Here is a 21,338-nt window from a genome sequence, read left to right on the forward strand (position 1 = left end):
TATAAAACGACAGGATTTACAAATCTTGATCCATGGATGACCGTTGATAATGATGATGAATTATAAATAAAAACTATTTAGGAAAAAATTATACTGAAATATGGGTCATCAACAGCCTTCTCAGATGTGTCTTAAACTTTGGGAAACTGTTCACATGAGGTCACTATGAAAAAAGATCAACTTTGGTGCCGATTGAACCACGCTACCGTTATATATAAAATACGTTACGTTAGATATAAAATTATGACAACCTTAGCAAAGTTGATCGGTATGACCTCCTGCATCTTCTGGTGCTATGAGATTTGTGATTAATCTCCCTGAAAAGGATATGCAAAATCTAATTTTTTGCTTCATCGAGATACAGGGTTAATGTCTTCAGTAAAATTATAGGTAAAATCAATACGAACAATTTTGCTGAAGACACAAAAATCGTATCTCTTGCTCAAATTGGGTTAGAGAGTTTTTATTTGAAATAGACTTGTCAAAACACATTTTCAAAATTCCGCGTTAAAAAACCTTGTTAATTAAAACAACCGCGTAAAATTAACCACTAAAAAAGGCTTTAGAAAAAAACCCGTGACGCTCTACGACCAGTATTCAAAATTGTCCTCTTTAACGGTCACTCCGGGTCTTTCGGAGGGTTTTCTTCGACCAAGACTTTTCTTAATAAACACTTAGCCGCGTTATTTTCAAATTCCGTGAAATTTTCTTGAATATAAAAAAACTGCGTTAATTAACCAGGTTTTTACCAGGTTTATTTTAATAAAAACTCTTTAAGTGGATTTTACTATGAGATTCGAATTTTATGTCTTCGGCAAAATCGATCGTACTGATTTTACCTACTGAATTTTGCATTAAAAATGATATGAAATTAATCACTAATCTCATAGCACCGAAAGATGCAGGAGATTATACTAATTTTTCTGAAGACGTCATTATTTTATATCCAACGTTCGTGGGGTTATCAATTAGGCCCGTTAAAAGCGACTTTTAAACCACAGTGCAACCGTCGCTTCGTTCGACCCTTCCCTTAGTGTGCTATTTTTTGTCAAACACCCTTATTTTCTTTTAATTATGGCTACGAGAGCATAATGTTTAGAGATAAATACTATATCAATCTTAAAAGACCGTGTTGCGAAATATGTTATTTTGCATTGGAAAAATTAAATGGCATTTTTCGGCAATTGAGTATATTTTGATTTCATTTTTTTTCCTATTGCTGAGAAAATTTTACACAAAGAACATTTATCACCCTTGGGAATTATGAGCAATAGTCGAGCTACAGCGTTTTTGAGAAATAAAATCAAATAATCTCTGGTTTCCAGCAATTTACTAATTTTAAACGGTAGTATTGCCAGTTATATTATTTTTTCATTTCAAAAATTGAATTGCGATTCTGAATTATGCAATTCAAAATTCATAATTAAAACAGTTCCAGAAATATTAGCAAAATGAGAATAGAAATTACGAGTAAATCAAAGAAAATCAAACCTTATTTCTTGAGAATGTCGTAGCTGCAGATTTGCTTATAATACCTTTAGATGATGTGTTTTTCGCACATTTTTTTTAAACCATGATTTGAAATCCAATGCAATTTAATTTTTTCAGATGCAAAAATAACCTAGCTGGCAACACTGTCGCTCAAAACAATTAATTGTTTTTAGTTAATTGACTTATTTTCTTTAAAGTGCATTCTCCAGAAAGTTAATTATGATTAAATATCGAAAGATATTAAAAAGCTGAAAAAGAAGGTTGCCTAAACAAGAGAAAATTTGAATTTTTTATTAAAGCTATAACTCGAGTTTTGCTCATAATTTTTCTAGTGATAAGTGTTTTACTAGTAAAGTTTTCCCTGGAACACGAATAATTTGTCAGATTTGAAATTAAAATACACTCATTAGCCGAAAAATGCCATTTAATTTTTTGAATGCAAAAACTTCATATAAGGCGAAATTGTCACTAAAAATTATATTTTTTTCTGAATTCCTTGACTAATTTTCTTCAAAAATAATGTTTCAAAAAATAGCACTTTAATCAAAAATTGAATTGGTTGCACGGAGCGAATCGGTACCAAAGTTGAATTTTTTCAAAGTGACCTCATATGAACAATTCAGAAAACGTACTCTATCGGATTCACTTGGATTCGTTTGCGTCTTTTCGAGTTTCAACGTCAACAAAAAAAAAGCCTTTAAAAATTTTTTTTTTAGTTTTTATTCATGAACACTGTGTATAATAATCAATATATCACTGGAAATTGTTCATTTCGATTTACCGCGTCATTCTAAATAATATACAGTCATGTTTTAGGCATTAGAGTTTAACCCTCTAGTGCCCAGTGCCGCCTTTAAAGGGGCTTTTGTAAAACCTTTAAAAAGCTTCAATAAATACTTAAAAATGTTTATAAAGATTCATTGTTATTTTACGAAAGTCCGTCTAAAAATTAACTTGGGCACTAGAGGGTTAAAATATGAAATATACTGCTTTTAACAAGCATTTTTAGAAAATGTCTTGCTCTAAAATCTCACATTCCGCAAATAGTTTTGTAATAAAATTCTACACAACTTTGCATAAACAACTATCTGTCTAGCAAGTCACGCTCAAAAGTTGGGTTTGACGCTCTCGATACGGCGAAAATTGTAATTATTTATTAAAGCATATGAAGGACAGCAGTGAACAAAGCAACTTTCTAGAAGATATGGATAACATAGAACTTGTAAAATAGTTTTGCTGTTCGTTTCTCGATTTGTCCCACTTTGCGGCCGATGGCACTGGTGATTTGGTTTTTGATCACCTTCACAACGCTTGATTTTTGATCTCCGTTCTGTGTAGAAATTATCGTACAGGCATGTCTGTAGCACCACTGAACATGTCTGGATATATTAGTGACTAGCTGACCCGGCAAACTTCGTCTCGCCTATTTTTGTGTTTAATTTAATAATTTCCAACATTCCAAATTCATTGATTTCTTGCGATTTGTTTATATCGTTTGGAATGATTGGTTTTATCGGAGTGACAACATCCTCGACTTTTGCCTTTAGTACATCACCTCTATTCCGGAAATACTCATATTGGGTTGTATTCAGTTATTTTCGTTGTTTTTCAGAAACTGAAAGTGATCATCTTCGAATTCAAGATGGTGTCCAGGGTCAATGCTTGGCTTCTATACATTTTATCGATTACGGAAATATTCATATGTAGTAGTATTCGGCTGTTTCCCAGAAGTTGCCATCTTACAATTCAAAATGGTGTCTGAGGTCAATTTTAGCTCCATGCATCATTCTGGTTAAAGAAATACTCATATTGGGTGGTATTCGGCCACTTTAGGCTATTTTTCAGAAACCGGAAGTCACCATCCTGGATTTTAAAATAGCATTTAGAGACAATTTCTGGCCCCTGAGCGTCATTCTGGTTCAAGAAACACCCATGATAGGTGTTATTTAGTCATTTTCGGCTGTTTTCCAGAAACCGGAAGTCACCATCTTAGAATTCAAAATGATGTCTGTGGTCGATTTTAGCTCCTGTGTATCATTCTGGTATCGAAGCATCTCATATTGGATGGAAATCGGCCATTTATGGCTGTTTTTCAGAAAGCGGAAGTCACCATCTTGGATTCAAAATGTTATTTGGAGACAATTTCTGGCCTCTGAGCGTCATTCTGGTTGAAGAAACACCCATATTGGGTGGTATTTGGTCGTTTTTGGCAGTTTTCCATTCACCGAAAGTCGTCATCTTACAATTCATAATGTTTTTTTTTTTTTTTTTTTATTCTCGTTTATTTTCCGTCGGTCTAGTTCCGCCACTGTTGTGGCCAATCACCGACGCCCAGGGAGGCGACTCCACACCCAGGACCCTAACTCACGACCCGTTTATTAACGGACCGGCGCCAACGGCTTTACTTCCTCATGCGATGGAAGGCGTGATCCCAGAGATTTTTCGCCTCAGAAAATCTCCCGGTGTCGGCTAGGATTGAATCTAGACCAGTTGGGTGGGTTGTGAGTGGATCACGCCACCTCACAACCATCGACACCTATGTCGGCGGTGGGATTCGAACCCAGGCGTCGAGCGTGGTTGACGGAGACGTTACCAACCACACTAGGCCCCCGCTCAATTCATAATGTTGTCTGAGGTCGATTTGTGGCTTCAGTGCATCATAACAATCCCGGAAATACCCAAATTGAGTGTTATTTAGTCATTTTCCACTGTTGTTTAGGAACCGGAAGTCGCCATATTGGATTTCAAAATGGCATTCGGAGACGATTTCTGGCCTCTGAGCATCATTCTGGTTAAAGAAACACCCATATTTGGTTGATTTTGGGTCATTTTCGGCTGTTTTCCAGACACCGGAAGTCGCCATCTTACAACTCAAAATGTTGTCGGAGGGCGATTTGTGGTTTCAGTGCATCATCACGATTGCGGAAATACCCATATTGGTTGGTATTCGGTCATATCCCGCTGTTTTTCAGAAACCGGAAGTCGCCATCTTGGATTTTAAAATGATATTTGGAGACATTTTTCGGATGAAAACCGGAAGTTTCCATCTTAAATTTAACAATGGCGTCTGGCGTCGAAAATTTTTCTTGCTTCCATTTGCTTGATTATTTCTCGAGATGTGCAGAAATTTGTGTGGAACCTCTCCTTTCAGAAGAAGGAGGGGTGACGAAACATCATAGACATCTTTGTTACCCCTAAAAATATTCACCAGACGAATTTGGTTCCATTTATTTGGTTAGTTCTCGAGATGTGCAGAAATTTGTGTTTCATTTGAAGAAAAATTTTCGAGGGAGAGGTGTCGAACCATTATAATGGCATGTAAATGTTTTTAGAGGTTGTTTTTAGAGGTGTTTTATTTGTATGGAACCCCTCCCTCCTAGAAGGAGGGTATCAAACCATTATGGATATTTTTGTTACCCCTAAAAACATCCACCTGCCAAATTTGATTCCATTTGCTTGGTTAGTTTTCGAGATGTGCATGAATTTGTGTTTCATTTGTATGGGACCCCTCCCTTCCAGAAGAGGTCTCGAACTATCTCAGTCACCTTTCTCGGCCCCTAAAACCCCTATATACAAAATTTCACGCCGATCGGTTCAGTAGTTTCCAAGCCTATATGGAACAGAAAGACAGACAGACAGAGCTGCATTTTTATATGTTTAGATTCTGTCTGAATTTGAGAAAAAATTATAAGAGAACTAGAATCATCTCCTATCCTAAGCAAATAGCAATCCGCAATGACAAAAAAAAACAACAAACTTACCGATGTAACTTTTATGAAATATGAAATGACAATTTCGACGTAGAATTACGTCTTACGGCAACATTCTACAATGGAGGTGCAAATTGAATTACCGAAAACATCCAGAGCCTATAACTCAGTCAGTTTTTAGCGGATTTCCTTCGTTCATGCAGCAATCGATTGACAAATATGCTAAGCACCCACTAATATGCGGAAAATTATGATTGTATGATGCTAACTGCTGTTCTATTGAAAAATGTGAAGCCTTGTTTTGAATTCAAATTTCGTTCAATCAGATCTGCAACCAAGGCTAAATATTATCTAATACCTATGAGTATTTCAAGAACTGGGATGATATCCAGAGGCCGGAAATCGACCTCAGATGCCATCTTATAGCTCAAGACAGTGACTTCCGGTTTCCGGAAAATGGCCTTATATGGCAGAATACTACCTAATATGAGTATTTTCGGAACAGATATGATATCCAGAGGTCCCTAATCGTTCCAAGTTATCAAATTGAATCTCTTTATGGCTGCCTTATTATTTTCAAAGTGTTATTTTATTAGTGTTAGAAAAAAACGTATTGGCACAAAGTAATCTCTCGTAACAAATTGATACCAAATAGTCTATCGTAATCTAAGCGTTACAGAGAGTTGAAAGAGAATTGTTACTGAAATTTGCCGTTCGATTTATTCCGAACGAGTGTATTCTCTAACTTATTGCAAAAAAAAAAATATTGACACAAGATAGGCTGACGTAATTCGACGTTAACCTTGTGGTTGTGTCGCATAAGCAACCTCAACAACTTTTGTCACATAAATTTCAAAATCTACGCGGTTTTTATGCAAATTTCGAAATTCCTTTTTATATGTCGTATAAAAATGTCAGATTTGAGCGTTTTACGCTGATTCAAAAATGTACGTTCCCTTTATATAGAATAGAGCCTACATGTATTGCGCGTAGATTGCGAAATTTGCACGTTTTTTATGCACCTCGTATCCCCTGTGTATGAAGCGACTCCAGAGCATATAGGTGCATTTCATGTTAATTCGATCCGATAAAGTTTGTAAGCTTGTAAGGATACATCTCAAGTAGTCAGCAATGATGCTGCAGTTACTGCCGCGGCTTTCTATGTCGTCGATATGCAACTCCATTACCAGATACCTTGGACTAAGAATTGAACGCCTTTTCTAGTTATTTTTTATAATTTTCTTTTTCTTTTAGTTTGTGTTTTTCTTTCCGCAAAATCGTTCTAGTTTAAAAAAAAGAATTTTTTACAATATTCTCAATTTTCAGTCAATTATATTAGAACCAAAGAAGGGGGGGGGGTATAAAAACGTGACCAAATTAAGTGGGGGGTCAATAAAGTTGAGACATTTTGTGACAAGGGGGAGAGGGGAGGGGTTAATTTTTTCAAATTTTGCGTGACATGATTAATGGATAGTCCCTTATTAAGCAGTTTTGTTTGCTCTATTTTTTTTCCCGAAGCCGAATTTTTTTAATTTTTATCCAAAAAAAAAAATAAAGCTCAGCAGGACTCAAACAAAATTTGATCTTTTTCTGATTTTAAAAACAGCCGATTTTTGCCTTTCTCCTAGAAAGGTATAGCAATCACTGGAAAAACCAAAGGTATGAAAGTGGTCCCAATGGCCGAATGTCATATACCACTCCACCCCTTTCGACGAACTGAGCATTTTCTGTATGTATGTATGTATGTATGTGTATGTGTGTGTGTGTGTGTGTGTGTATGTGCAACTTTTTTTTCTTACTCACTTTTCTCAGAGATGGCTGGACCGATTTTCATAAAATTAATTGCAAATGTAAGGTCTAGTTGCGCCATAGGTTGCTATTGAATTTCATTGTAATCGGATTTTTAGTTTAGAGGTTATGTATCAAAAGGTAAAAATCACGAAACATCAATATCTCAGAAACCACATAACCGATTTCAATAAAACTGATGTCAAATGATCGGGCTGTCTCCAAAACCCTTAACTTTTAAATTTCGTTATGATTGAACATATGATTCAAAAGTTATGTGAAAAAAGTTATCCTGAGGTTGTTCAAACTCACTCATTTTTCTCAGAGATGGCTGAACCGATTTTCACAAAATTAATGTCAAATGAAAGGTCTAGTTGCCCCAAAGGTTACTATTGAATTCCATTGTAATCGGATTGTAACTTTGTCCGTTGTTCATAAAAATGTGAAATCACATAATGAAAGTAAACATATTGACTTTCTCCTATCGATCACCGGCTAATTAAAAGGTAGAAAAGTGATCCAAATGGTCGAATGTCATATACTACTCGACTCAGTTCGACGAAACGAGCATTTTCTGCATGTGTGCATGTATTGGTGTATATGTTTGTGTGTGGGTGTGTACGTGTGTGGATGTTTTCCAGAAACCGAAAGCTGCAAAATCGGGTTTCAAAGTGAAATATGGAGTTTACTCCCGGCTTTCGAGCCCGGGATAATGTTCCTGAAAAACATTGGGTAATGTTTGTCCCTTTAAGGTTGTTTTCCAGAAATCGGAAGCTACTATGTATCTAGAAATTTAAAATGGCGTCCTAAGTTGATTTCTGGCCTCTGGGTGTACCGCTTCCGCAATACTCATAATGGGTGAAGTCGGCATCTTCGCCATCGAAATACCCGGATTAGGCAAAATTTCGCCATTTTAGAATGTACTCCGGTAACCAGAAGTAGTCATCTGGATTTTTGCGTGATGTATTTGAAACATATTTATTTCATTAATTTTGCATATGTATGTTTTAATGTATGCTCATATGTGTGTGAATGTTAGGTTTTTAATTTTAATTTAATAATGGTATAGTATTTAATAATGGTATAGTTGTGCTGAAACCAGCAGAAATTTTCAAGGAGTATTTTTCTCTTGAATCGTGTAAATCTATTTTAACATGTAATAAGTTTGAATGAGAAAGGCTGGGTCTCACCGCTAGGTGGATTAATTTATAAAGAATGTTCAGAAAAAATTTTGATCATGCGATTAGCATCTTAAATAAATCTCAAATGACAGCCATTTATTACAAAAATATCCAAAAAACGTTGGTCTGCAAATATATATGTATGTTTCATCAAAATTAGCAAATGTTTAAATGTTTAATCTAGAAGATTTAATATTTAATTTGCAATTTTTGGTTTAATGTTCAATTTTGAATGGAGACATTTTACACTATGAATGATTAAAATAACAGCAAGACATGAATTATGTTAGCTTCAATTCTATTCACCATTCGTTACTTTTCCAACACTGTCTCTTTCACAGCTACTCCACGGCGGGCTCGACGCACACACTTAACAACTATTGCGACACATCGGACAACTGGACCGACCACGACATGGACATCTACATGACCCGCAATCCGACAGCGCGGAACGGCGGCATGGTGCCATTATGAGAATCGCTAATCCACGAAACCTCCTGATACCGCGACGATCTGATGACGCCTGACGACCGATCCGTTCGACCTCACCCTGAGCAACGATTCTGACAGCGACTACCACCGGCGGAAGCAGTACTGGATCCCGCTTCAGCCCTGGAGCTGGATCCCCGCCGGTGGTGTCGGTGCGAAAACGAACCGGACGTCCTGGAGCAGTACTACCAACATCAGCAGCACGGTGAACCGCCACCGGACTATGAGTCCGACGAACCGGCGCAGGAGCCGGGCGTCCCAACGGTGCTGATGGTGGAGCTGAACAACGGACCGTCTGTGCAGTGTCCTGGTGGTAGCCAGATTAGTTCTATTTTCACAGGTGGAATCCAGTCCGGGCACGAAACCAGCTTCGTCGAGTGGGAAAACTACCGGAATCGATTGAGAGAAAATTTACAATACTAAAGGGTTGAACCGATTGCATGTGAGGCGAGTCTAGAGGAGTGAATTTGATTGTCCTGCTTCAGTTTTCTTGTAGTTGAAATTGAATTTTGGGACGTCGTGTTGGAGGCTAAAGCACTCCCGCACGTATAAGTTGGAGAAAAGGAAACCCGTGTGCATACATAGAGTATATTTTTATTGCAATTTCTACATTTAGCTTAGCGATCGGGGAATAACAGAGTACTTTATGTAGGAAATACTAGGAAAGATAAAAAGTGAGAGTCACCGGGGAGTCAGCAGGATGTGATGTTATTTATCCCGCCCGCTTCCTTTTTGGCACCTACCTGGGAAATGTTGTTCAATTTCTCGTTCGAAATGAGTTCGGAACGTGCCGGTTTCAACACCATCATCAACATGGTGAAAGAAATATGTGTTTTATAGCTTTTAGAGAAATTTTTATAGTCGTTTAGATAAAATATGCTAACGTAGTGAGGGTCGAATGATGGATGGATAGATGGACGGGTGGCTTTGTGTGCAAGTGAAAGTTCTGTTTTTCCGTTTCTCCAAACAGGCGTAACGCTCGACAAAAATCAATCAAGCGATAATATTCCCACCAATGGAGCAAACCCGCAGTAAAACCACCCGAATCTCCAAACATGTGTTGTTCGCCGTACTGTGGTCAGCCACTCAACCGACATTCATTGATTCATGAACCCAAAAATGCAAATGTCAAACTCAAAAAAATATATATAACATATCACAGCGATCAATTCGGTGAAATTGTCGAAGCAAAATTATAAAAAATATGCGAATAACATTTTTTACTAACGTTAACAAAAAAAGAAGAGATAAAAATACCGCAAACATGACAATTCCCGCAACCACTCCCGGGGAAAATTCTGTAAATATCAATTAGGTTTAGGTAATTCAGCATGAATTGGCCATTCCAGCCATTCCAAAGACTCGAACAATAAAAAATCATCCTCCGCGAGCGACATGTGTTTTCAGAAGCACAGAGACGCAACATCATACACCACCCACATAAACACGACCAAACATATGCAACGACTCCGTTAGCATACGTTCATGCATATTAAACTACACTAATAAATAAATTAAACGCACGAAATACGGAATCGCAAACCGGAACCCAGATTATTGAAACCGGTCGATATGTGCTGCGGGAATGCAATATCCGTAAATTGGAAATAAAAAATCAAATAACTGCATACAAAATTGTCGACCAGGTCTGGCACCGTACGGTAATTGTGTTTTGTTGCAACTCAAACGAATGTTTTGTTTGGATATCAGAACCAGACTATAGAGTCGTTGATAAAATTATATTTCGGACAGCTACACACTTCCTTTGGCAATATATTAGTACCGACTGTGGAAATTCAACGAATAATGGTTGCAAAGAGGTGCACAAGTTTACAGCCGATAACGGTGAAAAAATACTTGAAAAATTGCACGTTGATTAAATTTTAAAACCTCGAATAGAGGAACCGAAGAACGCAGGCCGAGGTAAGCGTTATAACCCCTGTATACCGACAACAATGCGGATGATTTTAAATTAATTGCACTCACTTGGGCTCCTCACGAAGGCACTTCATAACTTTTCCAACCCAAAAGCTTCAGCGATAAAAGCATTCTGGCTTATTTTCCCACTCTAGGCTTTGATCTTCTGAAGCTCTTTTATAGAGTGTTTACTTTTCGGTGAAATATTACACAATAACTCAACTGGTTGGTTGGATGATTGCACTGCTGGCTGTAGTTCGTTATGGCGCTCGGAACAAAAAAAATCAGTTTCTTACCACCCAGACTGACCCAAATTTGTCACTTCACAACTTTAAAACAAATCGAAAAATTTGACCTTTTTTAGGTGCACCAACAAACGAAATTACAGGTCAGACTAGATTATCCGAAGTACATGATTAATTCGTCTCATCATGATTTAATTTTCTCTATTTTGGCGTCACAGGGACGAATTACTTCCTTTGATCTGTAGATTGTGTAGTTGACCCCAGTAAGCCCGCAATACTGAAGTAGTCATTAATAAGGTACAGGCGAAACGGCTATCAAGGTGTTTTTGCTTATGATCCCGTAACAATTCCCGAAAATTCGTTTGGAATCTGTGAACCGATTCATAAGGACTTAAAGGACTTGAAGCGATTTACATCTTTCTAATGACATCTGCTGCATGTAAATTCGTTCAACATTTCCGAGATAAATAAATTTTCCGGGAAACTCAGTCATCTGGGGTGAAAATTTTGCAAAGCTCCAGATAATCGAATCCGATCTGTACTTAAAAACAAAATAGTCTAACCTGAAAATTCTATCACTGCGAGGCTTTGAAAATTTGAATGAAAAAAATCTGTTTTCGAATAATTTCCATCGTTTTCAACGTAGAAGTTTTTGTAAAATATTTTATAGAATCATATAATTTCGAAGCGGTCGAAGTGGACGCACAAAATGGGAAAAAAACACGTAGAAAAATCTAGAGATACAATTTTGCAGCAAATTTATTGACCTTTTAAGGTTAAATACAGAAAAAAATATTCGTCTGGGTTTCGGTTGAATTCTCGCACTTTTCGTTTTATACCGCCCATCATCTTCTGCACAATGGAACTGTCAACTCGAGCCGCCATTTTCTTCTACCATCTATGTAAATCAGCTGTTTTTTATCGTTCTGCCACTTTTCTTCAACAAAATCTGGGCAATTTGATAGGTTGATAGCTTTTTTGATTATATCAATTCCATTCTCCTTGTACCAATCTGGCCACATCAGGCCAGAACTTAACCGGACCGTCATGTGATTGGATTAACGGCAAAATCTGCTTCTGGAGGCACTGTTCCTTGTACACCTGGCCATTCATGGTTGATCCGGTGATGAAAACCTTTGTTTTTTTTTTTTTTTGCTAAAGCTGCAGACCCCCTGCCACACCAGCCCCTATATGTCTTATCATCCATTAAAATACAGCCGTCGCATTTGGTCAAGACTTTCTCATACAGTATCCTAGCGCGGCGTTTTGCAACGAGTTTCTGCTGGGGGGTCCTGATGGGGTGCTTGCTCGCGTGGTGTCACCGCAAGTCTTTACGCCGACAGATTCGTCGAACAGTGCGTACGGTGCCAAGAACTTCTTAGCCAAATCGCGCCGAGTAATCCCAGAATTCGTCCGAACTGCTTTGCAGACTTTCAATCGTAGCTGCTTGTCATACGTTCCACTTCTGCGGTTGCTGTGATCAGCGCGATTCGGAGTTGGAGTTTCATTAAATCGTTAATACCAAATATTAAGTGTAACATTATGACATACGGTTTTCCATTCAATCTTGTCACCATAAAAAGTTTGTCTAACTTATTATTACTCCGCATTGCTAAGAATACTCCATAGCAAACTCATAAAATAAATTTGGAAAGGTATATCATGATTTAGGAGAATTTTAAACCTAACTGAGCAATCCAAAAAAATCATCAATCTTTTTGGCGATCCTGATTATTTTCAAAACAACTCGGATACAGCACATTTTGATGTGCATTCGCTAAACAACGGCATCGAGATTTAGGTAAGGTATCTGTTTTATTTGCATTGCGCAGCCCTTTGGATCATACTGAAGCTATGAGCTACACTTTTTAGAAAAGAGTAATTACTTTCACATAACTCTACTTCAAACTGCATGAACTTCGAGACATCAAATTACGAACCAACCAACTATTTGTATAGTAAAGCGGGCATTGTATGCAGTTTGCGAGTAATGAAAATGAACGGGAATAGAAGGTGTGACTTTAGGCTTAGAAAAATTTTTCCCGCGTCCAGACGGGACTCGAACCCGCAATCTCCGTTGTCTCCGGAAAGGTGTTTTAGTTAATTGGCTACTGGGAAAGGTATAACTAGTTCTAAACCAAAGTCGAATCACCCTCTGCTATTGTGTTCCCGTATCTCAACACGCCACGATGAACTGCACACACTGCCCGGTGGGATCGCTTGCGTCGCTGTAGATATAATAAGTCGTTATACACAGTGTGCGTGAAGAGACCACTCTCTCAGTTACAGAAAAAGACTGCCTACCTGCCGATTTTTTTAAGGTCAGGAGTGGACAGCTGTTGCGTTGCTGCAACCAGAACCAATATTTAGCTTTGAAAAAGTGTTCCGTCAAGTGAAAGACATGGAGCACTTGTGAATGCTTCGCGGAGTACGATTTGGTCCTCATCGGCGGTCCAAATCTGGAGATTTCTGCGTAGTAGAGCCATGTAATCGTTTTTTCCCTTCCCTAGGTAGTCGATGTAGATCACACCGTGTGAATCTCAGAAAACTATGGCAATCATCGTATATAAACGTAAAAATCATGGGAGTGGACCAAATACGAATAAACTTCAAATCGATGCGAGTTCAACTAGATTTTCGATTTTTTAGTAGGAGAATTTTAAACAACGTGCTGCTTATATGCTTTTATTTTCAAGATTGGTTTCTTTTCTAACAAAGGAACTTTCTTGACGCTACTTATAATATCTAAAATTATCTTCAAGCAGAAAAAATGAAGGAATGAATTTCTTTGTCTTTGGGTGGTGACCCTTATGCATCCATTAACACTGTTTCGACTTTTTTTTGCTTCGTCAATGCTGACGAAACGAGGCAGAAACCCCTTCGGATTATGTCAGGACACGTTTTAACGGTTGCTCTTCGCTTTTCAAGACAGTTTTCTCATGTTCAAAATTTCATACAGAATATGACCAACGCGGTCTTTCTAGATGCCTAGTATCTTAGCTATCTCGCGCACCTTCAATCGACTATCCGCTAATACGAAATCGTGGATTTTTATCACGTTATCCTCCGTCGTGGCCGTTTTCGGAGAACATGGGCGTGGCTCATCAGAAGTTGACGCGTGACGTCGTTGATACTCGACAAATTAATTACGATTATTATCAAAGATGAAGAAGGGTCCAGCATCAAATCGAATCCCCGACCAGTATTGTTATTTTTCCGTTTTTATAAAATCCGCAGACGCGCTCCATTCTAACAAAACAAAATGTAACGTCAGTCTGGAAATGAAATACATCTCACTGTGACCATGACTCTTGACAGAAAAGAACACAGATATTTGAGACTAACTCTAATTTATTCCTTTAGAATGGAATTGAAGAAAAATGAAATTGAAAAACAACTGTAAATTTAATCGTTAAAACATTCAGTTTTTTTAGAAAAACATGATTTTTCAGAATTGTATAAACATTTTCTGTGGTAAAATTCTAGCAATTTTTTTTTTCTCAACATTCATTATTGGCTACTATCTGCTTTACCATTTTAAGAGAAAAAGCTGAGTAAACTAAATGCATATTTGTGAGCGTCATTCGATTGTATCCCTTCCGTGGATCGCTTACGAAATTTCAGGACAAGACAAGCAACGTGGAAGTGGAAGTATGACTCACGTTTACAACTACAATAGTGTGTCCTTGAAAAAATATATTTGAATGCAGCATGGTTAGCTATCATCCGATAACGTTGTTAAAAAATCATCAATTTTAACATCCATAAAATTACCAATAATCCACCGTAAAACTCAACTCCCAACCACATTTGCACGTTTAGCGCTGAATGATTACCAATTGACCAAACAGAATGCAAAGTTAACAACAATTACTAACGTTTAGAAACAACAACCGAAAACAATCATTACTTAAGTTTGTAGACGAAGCAAAATAATCCTCCTCATCGCTTTCCTCATTACAGCTGCCCAACGAAGGCGACCAAAAGTTCTGGTGACGCTTTCGTTGTACCGACAAACGGTAACAAAAGGTCTAAACTAACTGTAAATAAGTGCTAAAAAATACAATAATCGAAACTAGTTAACTCTAAACAGCAATAAATGTGTGAGTGTCTAATACGTCAGTAGTAAACTTTAGTAAAAACTATAGATCTAGTGCGTAGAAGTGCAAGCTATCTCGATAATCCTGTTTGGTAGTTTGGAATATTTTAACCCACACCGATTGCTAACTCGTTAGTGGCCAAAACTTTGTAAAGTATTCTGAAGTATCAAATTGATCACATTTTTCTACAAATTTGAATTATAGCGGTTTGTTTTCTACTTTACGGAACCGATCTGTTCACTCAAGGTTCTGAACGAAGAATGAAATCGCAAGCCTTTCGTTTATGCTGCAGTATTGGCCTTATCCTTATGCACTTACTTTCATGGACGGCTAGTGGTAGATATAGTAAAAAAACAGCAAGCATTCGCGAATCTTCCTCTTTTTTCCAATAGTTACTGAGAAGGCGAATTGAAGTGTAAACAAATCTAGAATAGTTCGAACGAAACGGTGTAGAAGAAGCAACGGTTTGTACAGATGTGAGTTAGAGAAGCGAATATTTTTATAAAGAAAAAATATTAAAAATAAGAAAAAGTACTCCAAGAATAATACTCGATACATTCATTTAAAACATTAAAACAAAATACTCAACAAGCAACCGAAACGAAAGGAATTAAGCAATGTACATTTTATCACTAAGCTGACCTAATCGGAGTAATTATGTTGAACGAAAAACAATTCTGCCTATAAGTTTCGGTAAACAAATTTCCTACAGCCAGCAGAAACGATTATCGATAGGAATACAGCATAGTTTCAGTATAAGTAAATTACCAACCAACGTGTGCGTATATAGAATATATTAAGTTCTTCTTTTTCCTCTCTCCGTTTTGAGACTAATGTCAGGTTTTTCGCAGCCCCCGCCCTCACGGATCCGTGAGTACCTGTTCTTTTAACGTTCGATTTCCGTTTCCAACATCCTGTCCCATCGAAAACTTGACATTACGCGGAAAACGAGAAAAAACACAGTTGAAAGTTAACAGTAATAAGCGAACAGTTAGGCGCATAAGGAAACTTACGGTAAGACAGGATCGCGAAACGAAAGAAGCAGAAAAAATACACATAGCGGCAAGTTGTAACGTTATACATCTCAAGCACGCTATACAGTTTCTCTAGGTATAAAATAGGCAAGAATCCACATAGGCAATAAGGACTAAGGCAAATTCCACGAAAAAAACGTTTGCCGTTCCGGGATGTGTGTGTATAGTAGACAGGCGATGACAGAGAGCTAGAAACCAATTATTAGTAGCGACGAAGTATAATAGGAAACATTAAGACCGCAAACGGAATGTGTTAATCGTAAGGAAGGCAATGCGCTAGGGTAAGAAGAAACGACGAGTTTTTCTACAACCTATACAGTTATATACATATTTATGAAAGATGGGAACAACGTTGTGTATTATAGCGAACGAAAACACTGGACAGCCTATCCGAGAAGAAATTAAAACAAATTATGAGTATTTATATAAAGCAAACAAACAGTTGTTATAGATGAAATACTACTACTAGACGAAACTCGATTGTATAGAAAATTTAAAGAAATAATAAAATTTGTACATTACAATATTGTTTTCTTTTTAGTTTTAGACTGAACTGTTTAGGATACCACAGCCTTGTCTTTTCCATATCTTCATAAACTTATACGATTGAGAGAACGATATCAAAAACTTGCATCAAATTGAGTAACCAACTCACCCTGGAATCTGAATGCAGCGCTCCACCCGGTACCGCATCTCCTGTGCAAACTCCACCCAGAGTTGAGCGACGGCTCGTTTGCCGCCGAAAAACGAATTACACAGACCTAGCAGCATTGCTAAGCGATGTACCAGCGAGTCCGGATGAGCCGATTTTATTTTTAGCGGATCAAATTCCGTTTGACCAGGGAGTGGAATTTTATACGGATACGCTGAATCAGACTGCGCATCCGGAAACAAATAGTACAACATATCCTTCAGCAGGTCGTCGTTCAGTGGTCCTTCCAATTTAAGTTCTTTCGAGCCAGTGGCACCTCCCGAACCGATCCCCGGAATCACCGAAGCCAGCGTGGGAATTTTCGATTCTGTCAGACGTTCTAGTGCTTTAGTACCTTCAATATTTTGCGTAGCTCCATAGGTCAACTCCGGAAAATATTCAGTAATGGCGCGTTTCGATTCCGAAATTTGAAGGAACTCTTGCATGCATTCGGCCATATAGCAAACGGGAGTGTCCTCGAAGCGCGCACGAATGCTCCACGCGGGAGCAGTGAGGGGATCAAAGTCGGAATAGGTTTGCGAGTCGATAACAACATTATCTGCTACCTGAGGCCAGGTGCAATGGAGAATCAACTCCGAAACAGGATCTACACCTACCCCAAACGGCAACGAAATTTTCGTTTCCGCGAAATCACTTTCTTCATCACTATTATCGGAAAATGGAATATTTTTTTCGGCCACATAGGAATAGTTGAGAAATTTGTTCAAAGAATAAGTGAAACGCACGGATACGGCAACCGGATCCATGTATGGTACCGACACTTTTCCCTTAAACACGTCGAGTAGTCCTGACAAGTACTTACAAGTTGGCGGAATAATATTCAAATGGACTATGTCAAACAAAAGTTTCACCGAATCGGACTCACAAACGCCCAAAAATACGTTTTGAACTTTTTCTAAGACTTGCACAAAAACCGGAACATCGCAGCTGCTCTCCGAAACAGCAATATGAATTGAGCTCATCAAAATACGGATCTGGCTCTCGTTGGTAATGGATTGCTTCACAGGAACGACTACAACGAATTCTCTCAAGCCGTACCACTGCGCTAAAGGGTGCAAACGGCGATCTGCCATATGATCTATGATACTATAATCGTTATCATTCGCCAATAAATCTACAAAAGCTTGGCATTCTCCGGACTCTGGTTTGCTTTCAGGTGACAGTTCCCGCTCCGATACGTTAGCCTTGTAACGTACCACGTCCAGTTCAACATCTGCAAAGCTTAACTTTTCCTTCAAGACCGTCCATTCACAGAGGGAAAGCTCGTTCCGTCCCAGGCGGCCCTGATTTCCAGCCAGCCCATACGACAGCTTCCACTCGTGGAATATTTCCTCCAACCGTGCGTTGAAAATCTCCCACTCGGAGGCAGTGGTGAAATCCTGCTGAAAGAACTCCGTATCATCCACTTCTTCGTTCAGCATGACTAACGATGAGTATTCACTCGAATGCTACGAAAACTGCAATATTTCCACCAAAAAACTTGGACAGTAAACAGAAGTACACGACGTCCCGTGTACGCGACCGGAGATAACACGAAAAATCTGTTTGTTATTGTTTAGAATCAAACTGACAAAGGGAATACGGAAACAAATATTGTTCGAGTGTGGTAGTGAGACTAGCGTAGCGGGATATTATGAAAATGAAAAACACCGTTTCACGAGAATGATTTAATGTTAATGGTATTAATAAATTATCCGATGTTTGAAACCTTTGACACTAATGCTTATTTGAGCATAATTTTGGCGTAAAATGATTGTTTAAATGCAGAAAGTAATATACACTAAAGACTTTTTTACGCGGCAGATACGTAGTGCGTAAAAAAAAGTTAAAGGGTATGTGCTTGAGTGCACAAACGTAGGCTTGACGTGGGACTATTGTGGGTGTAAGGATGTAATTCTGCCATAACCATAGTATATAACACACACCAAACGTACAAATACCAAACACAACAATCCATGAACACTTCACAAAAAAAAACACATACCTAATAGGAAAAATAATTAACTTGTTGCCTATAAAAGTATTCTGTCATGAATAAATTTATCTCGGATGAATGCATTTTTGCACACACATACACGTTATACACACACGCTATATACACACACTACTCACAAGCACACGCTCCTCAGACACATCCACGCTACTTACACACGTACACATACACACACACCACTTACATACACACGCCACTTACACACATACACGCCGCTTACACATACACACACGCCACTCACACATACACACACACGCCACTCACACATACACACATGTCACTCACACACACACATTTACACACACTTCACTCACACACACGGTTTACCTACAAACGGCCGAAACACGAACGGCCGAATCACAAACGGCCGAATTTCAAACGGCCGAAATAACAAACGGCCGAATCTATCAAACGGCCGAACCACAAAAGTCCGAATCATTCGAAAGGCCGAAAAATCATTGATAATTAATGATGATTCAAATGAAACCCGAAATTATTCACCTAGCGGTGAAACCCAGCATCTTTCATTCGAAATTATTATTTGTTCAAATAGATTTACACGATTTCTTTAATTTTTGGTGCATTTCTTTTCCACTCTAAGTAACAAATTTTTGGTAACCAACAGCACAACTATACCGAACTTTCAAAACTTTACATTCACACACATATGAACATATATTAACACATACACACGAAAATAACATGAACAAATAAGAAATTGGTACAATCGATACGTCACCATCAGAGCTTTATAGGTCAGAATCGATTATATATAGACTCGATTATACATATCATTTTAGGTTCGATTATTTATAGCAGAAATTTTTTTATTTATTTAAAATATTACTTATCTAAAGCTGAAATGTTGTAAGAAAACGTCTATGAAATACGTAATGCTTGAGGAGAATTTAGGCTATTTGATTCGATAAAGTGTTACCACCCATGCAAAAAATTCTGAGAATTTATACAAAAAAGAGAGTTTCGAAAGAATTTATTTTGTTACCTTGTTTTTTGTTTTCGTTCCCTAATTGTTTCAAAGAATGAAAAAAAAAATTAAAATTGGTTTTGTTAAAAATTTAATGCAACACACTCGTGGCCTTCGGCCAACTCGATTGTCCGGGGCACATGCTGTCCTTACTCGCTACCGCTCGTTCGGACGTAAACTAGGGGATTGCTCCTATGCTTCAGTAATCCGGGCAATCCAGTAGATCAGTTGTTTGAATGCGAGAGGCCGCCACTTCCGACGGAGAGAATTCGGCCGTTTGTGTTTCGGCCGTTTGGAGCTATCCCCACACACACACATTCACACGCATATTTACACACACACACATTTACACACACATTCACACACACATACATTGACACACACACATTGACACACATACACATTGACACACACACACACATTGACACACACACACATTGACACACATACACATTGACACACACACACACATTGACACACACACACACATTGACACACACACATTGACACACACACACATTGACACACACAAACATTGACACACACGCATTAACACACACATTCACACACACACACACATTTACACACACACATACACAAACAAATTCACACACATACACAAACACATACACACACATACACAAACACATACACACATACACAAACACATACACACACATACACACACATACACACACATACACACACATACACAAACACATACACACACATACACACATACACACGCTAACGTACTCAGACACACACACTTGGTATACGACACACTGTACCTACACAAATTACTATCGGCAGCATCCAAACGGCTTCCAAGTCTTCCAATGATCCCTTCCAACGGCTTCCAATGGTCCCCAGTGCCGATCACGTCCAGTTTCGGGCTGTATTCCAACAACGATAGCGATAGCGAGCGATTTGAAAATGAAAACCCATTAAATGCACTTCGCGTAAAAAACAACTTTCCTGAAAAATCCGAGTAAAAGAACGCGTGAATTCATTCTTATAAAAACCATCTAAATTGCGAATTTCGCGTAAATTCCGAAATTTGCTTTAAAAAGACGCGTAAAAAAGACCTTAGTGTACCTTTATGAAAAATTAAAATCAAATACAACAAGAGATACAGCCCCAGGGTTGTATGAAATGTTGAGGTTGAACTTAATACCGTAATTAGAAGGATTTAGGATTTAGTTACAAAGGTTACAAAGTTTGCGGACAGAATCAATTCTTTTGTTCAGTGATTTAAGTATTTTTATTCTCAGCCTTCGTTAAAAATCTTTTTTCAGAAATATATTTAACAACACTCGAGAGAATTTCGTTAACGTTTTGAGTTTTTTTGACGTAGAACTACGTTTTACTTTAGCATACCACACAGGGATGCAAACTGAAAAACTGGGACGAAATTTGTCCCTTTTCAAATGCTTATAGGTCGGTTGGTTTTCAACCGATTTTCTTCATTCTTGCAGCAATCGATTGAAAAATTATACACGCATCTGCCCAAATGCAGAAAAAAGTTGTTTGAATCTACGAACTATTCAAAATTGTCAAGCCTTGTTGAAATAAATACAACGTCCTCTGATTGGTCGCTTGCTTGCTGTGTGTGTATGATATGGTATCATGTGTGTATGTGTGTATGATATGGTATGATGTGTGTATGGTATAATGATATGGTATGATGTGT

The 21,338-nt window shown here is 38.0% G+C and overlaps 1 protein-coding gene across 2 annotated transcripts in view; it reads right to left on the reverse strand.

Annotated features, from left to right (window-relative positions):
• The window catches only part of LOC129732148 (rab3 GTPase-activating protein catalytic subunit), a 335,897-nt gene extending 317,670 nt beyond the window's left edge, over window positions 1-18,227 (reverse strand). For both annotated transcript variants that reach the window (XM_055692710.1, XM_055692709.1), the window contains exon 1: window positions 16,611-18,227. In XM_055692710.1, coding sequence (XP_055548685.1) covers window positions 16,611-18,088 — 1,478 coding nt within the window. In that variant the 5' untranslated portion in view covers window positions 18,089-18,227. The remainder of the gene's footprint in view (window positions 1-16,610) is intronic.
• Between the last annotated feature and the right edge of the window lie 3,111 nt (window positions 18,228-21,338).

Source organism: Wyeomyia smithii, chromosome 3 (assembly GCF_029784165.1).
Source record: "Wyeomyia smithii strain HCP4-BCI-WySm-NY-G18 chromosome 3, ASM2978416v1, whole genome shotgun sequence".
NCBI classification, from domain to species: domain Eukaryota; kingdom Metazoa; phylum Arthropoda; class Insecta; order Diptera; family Culicidae; genus Wyeomyia; species Wyeomyia smithii.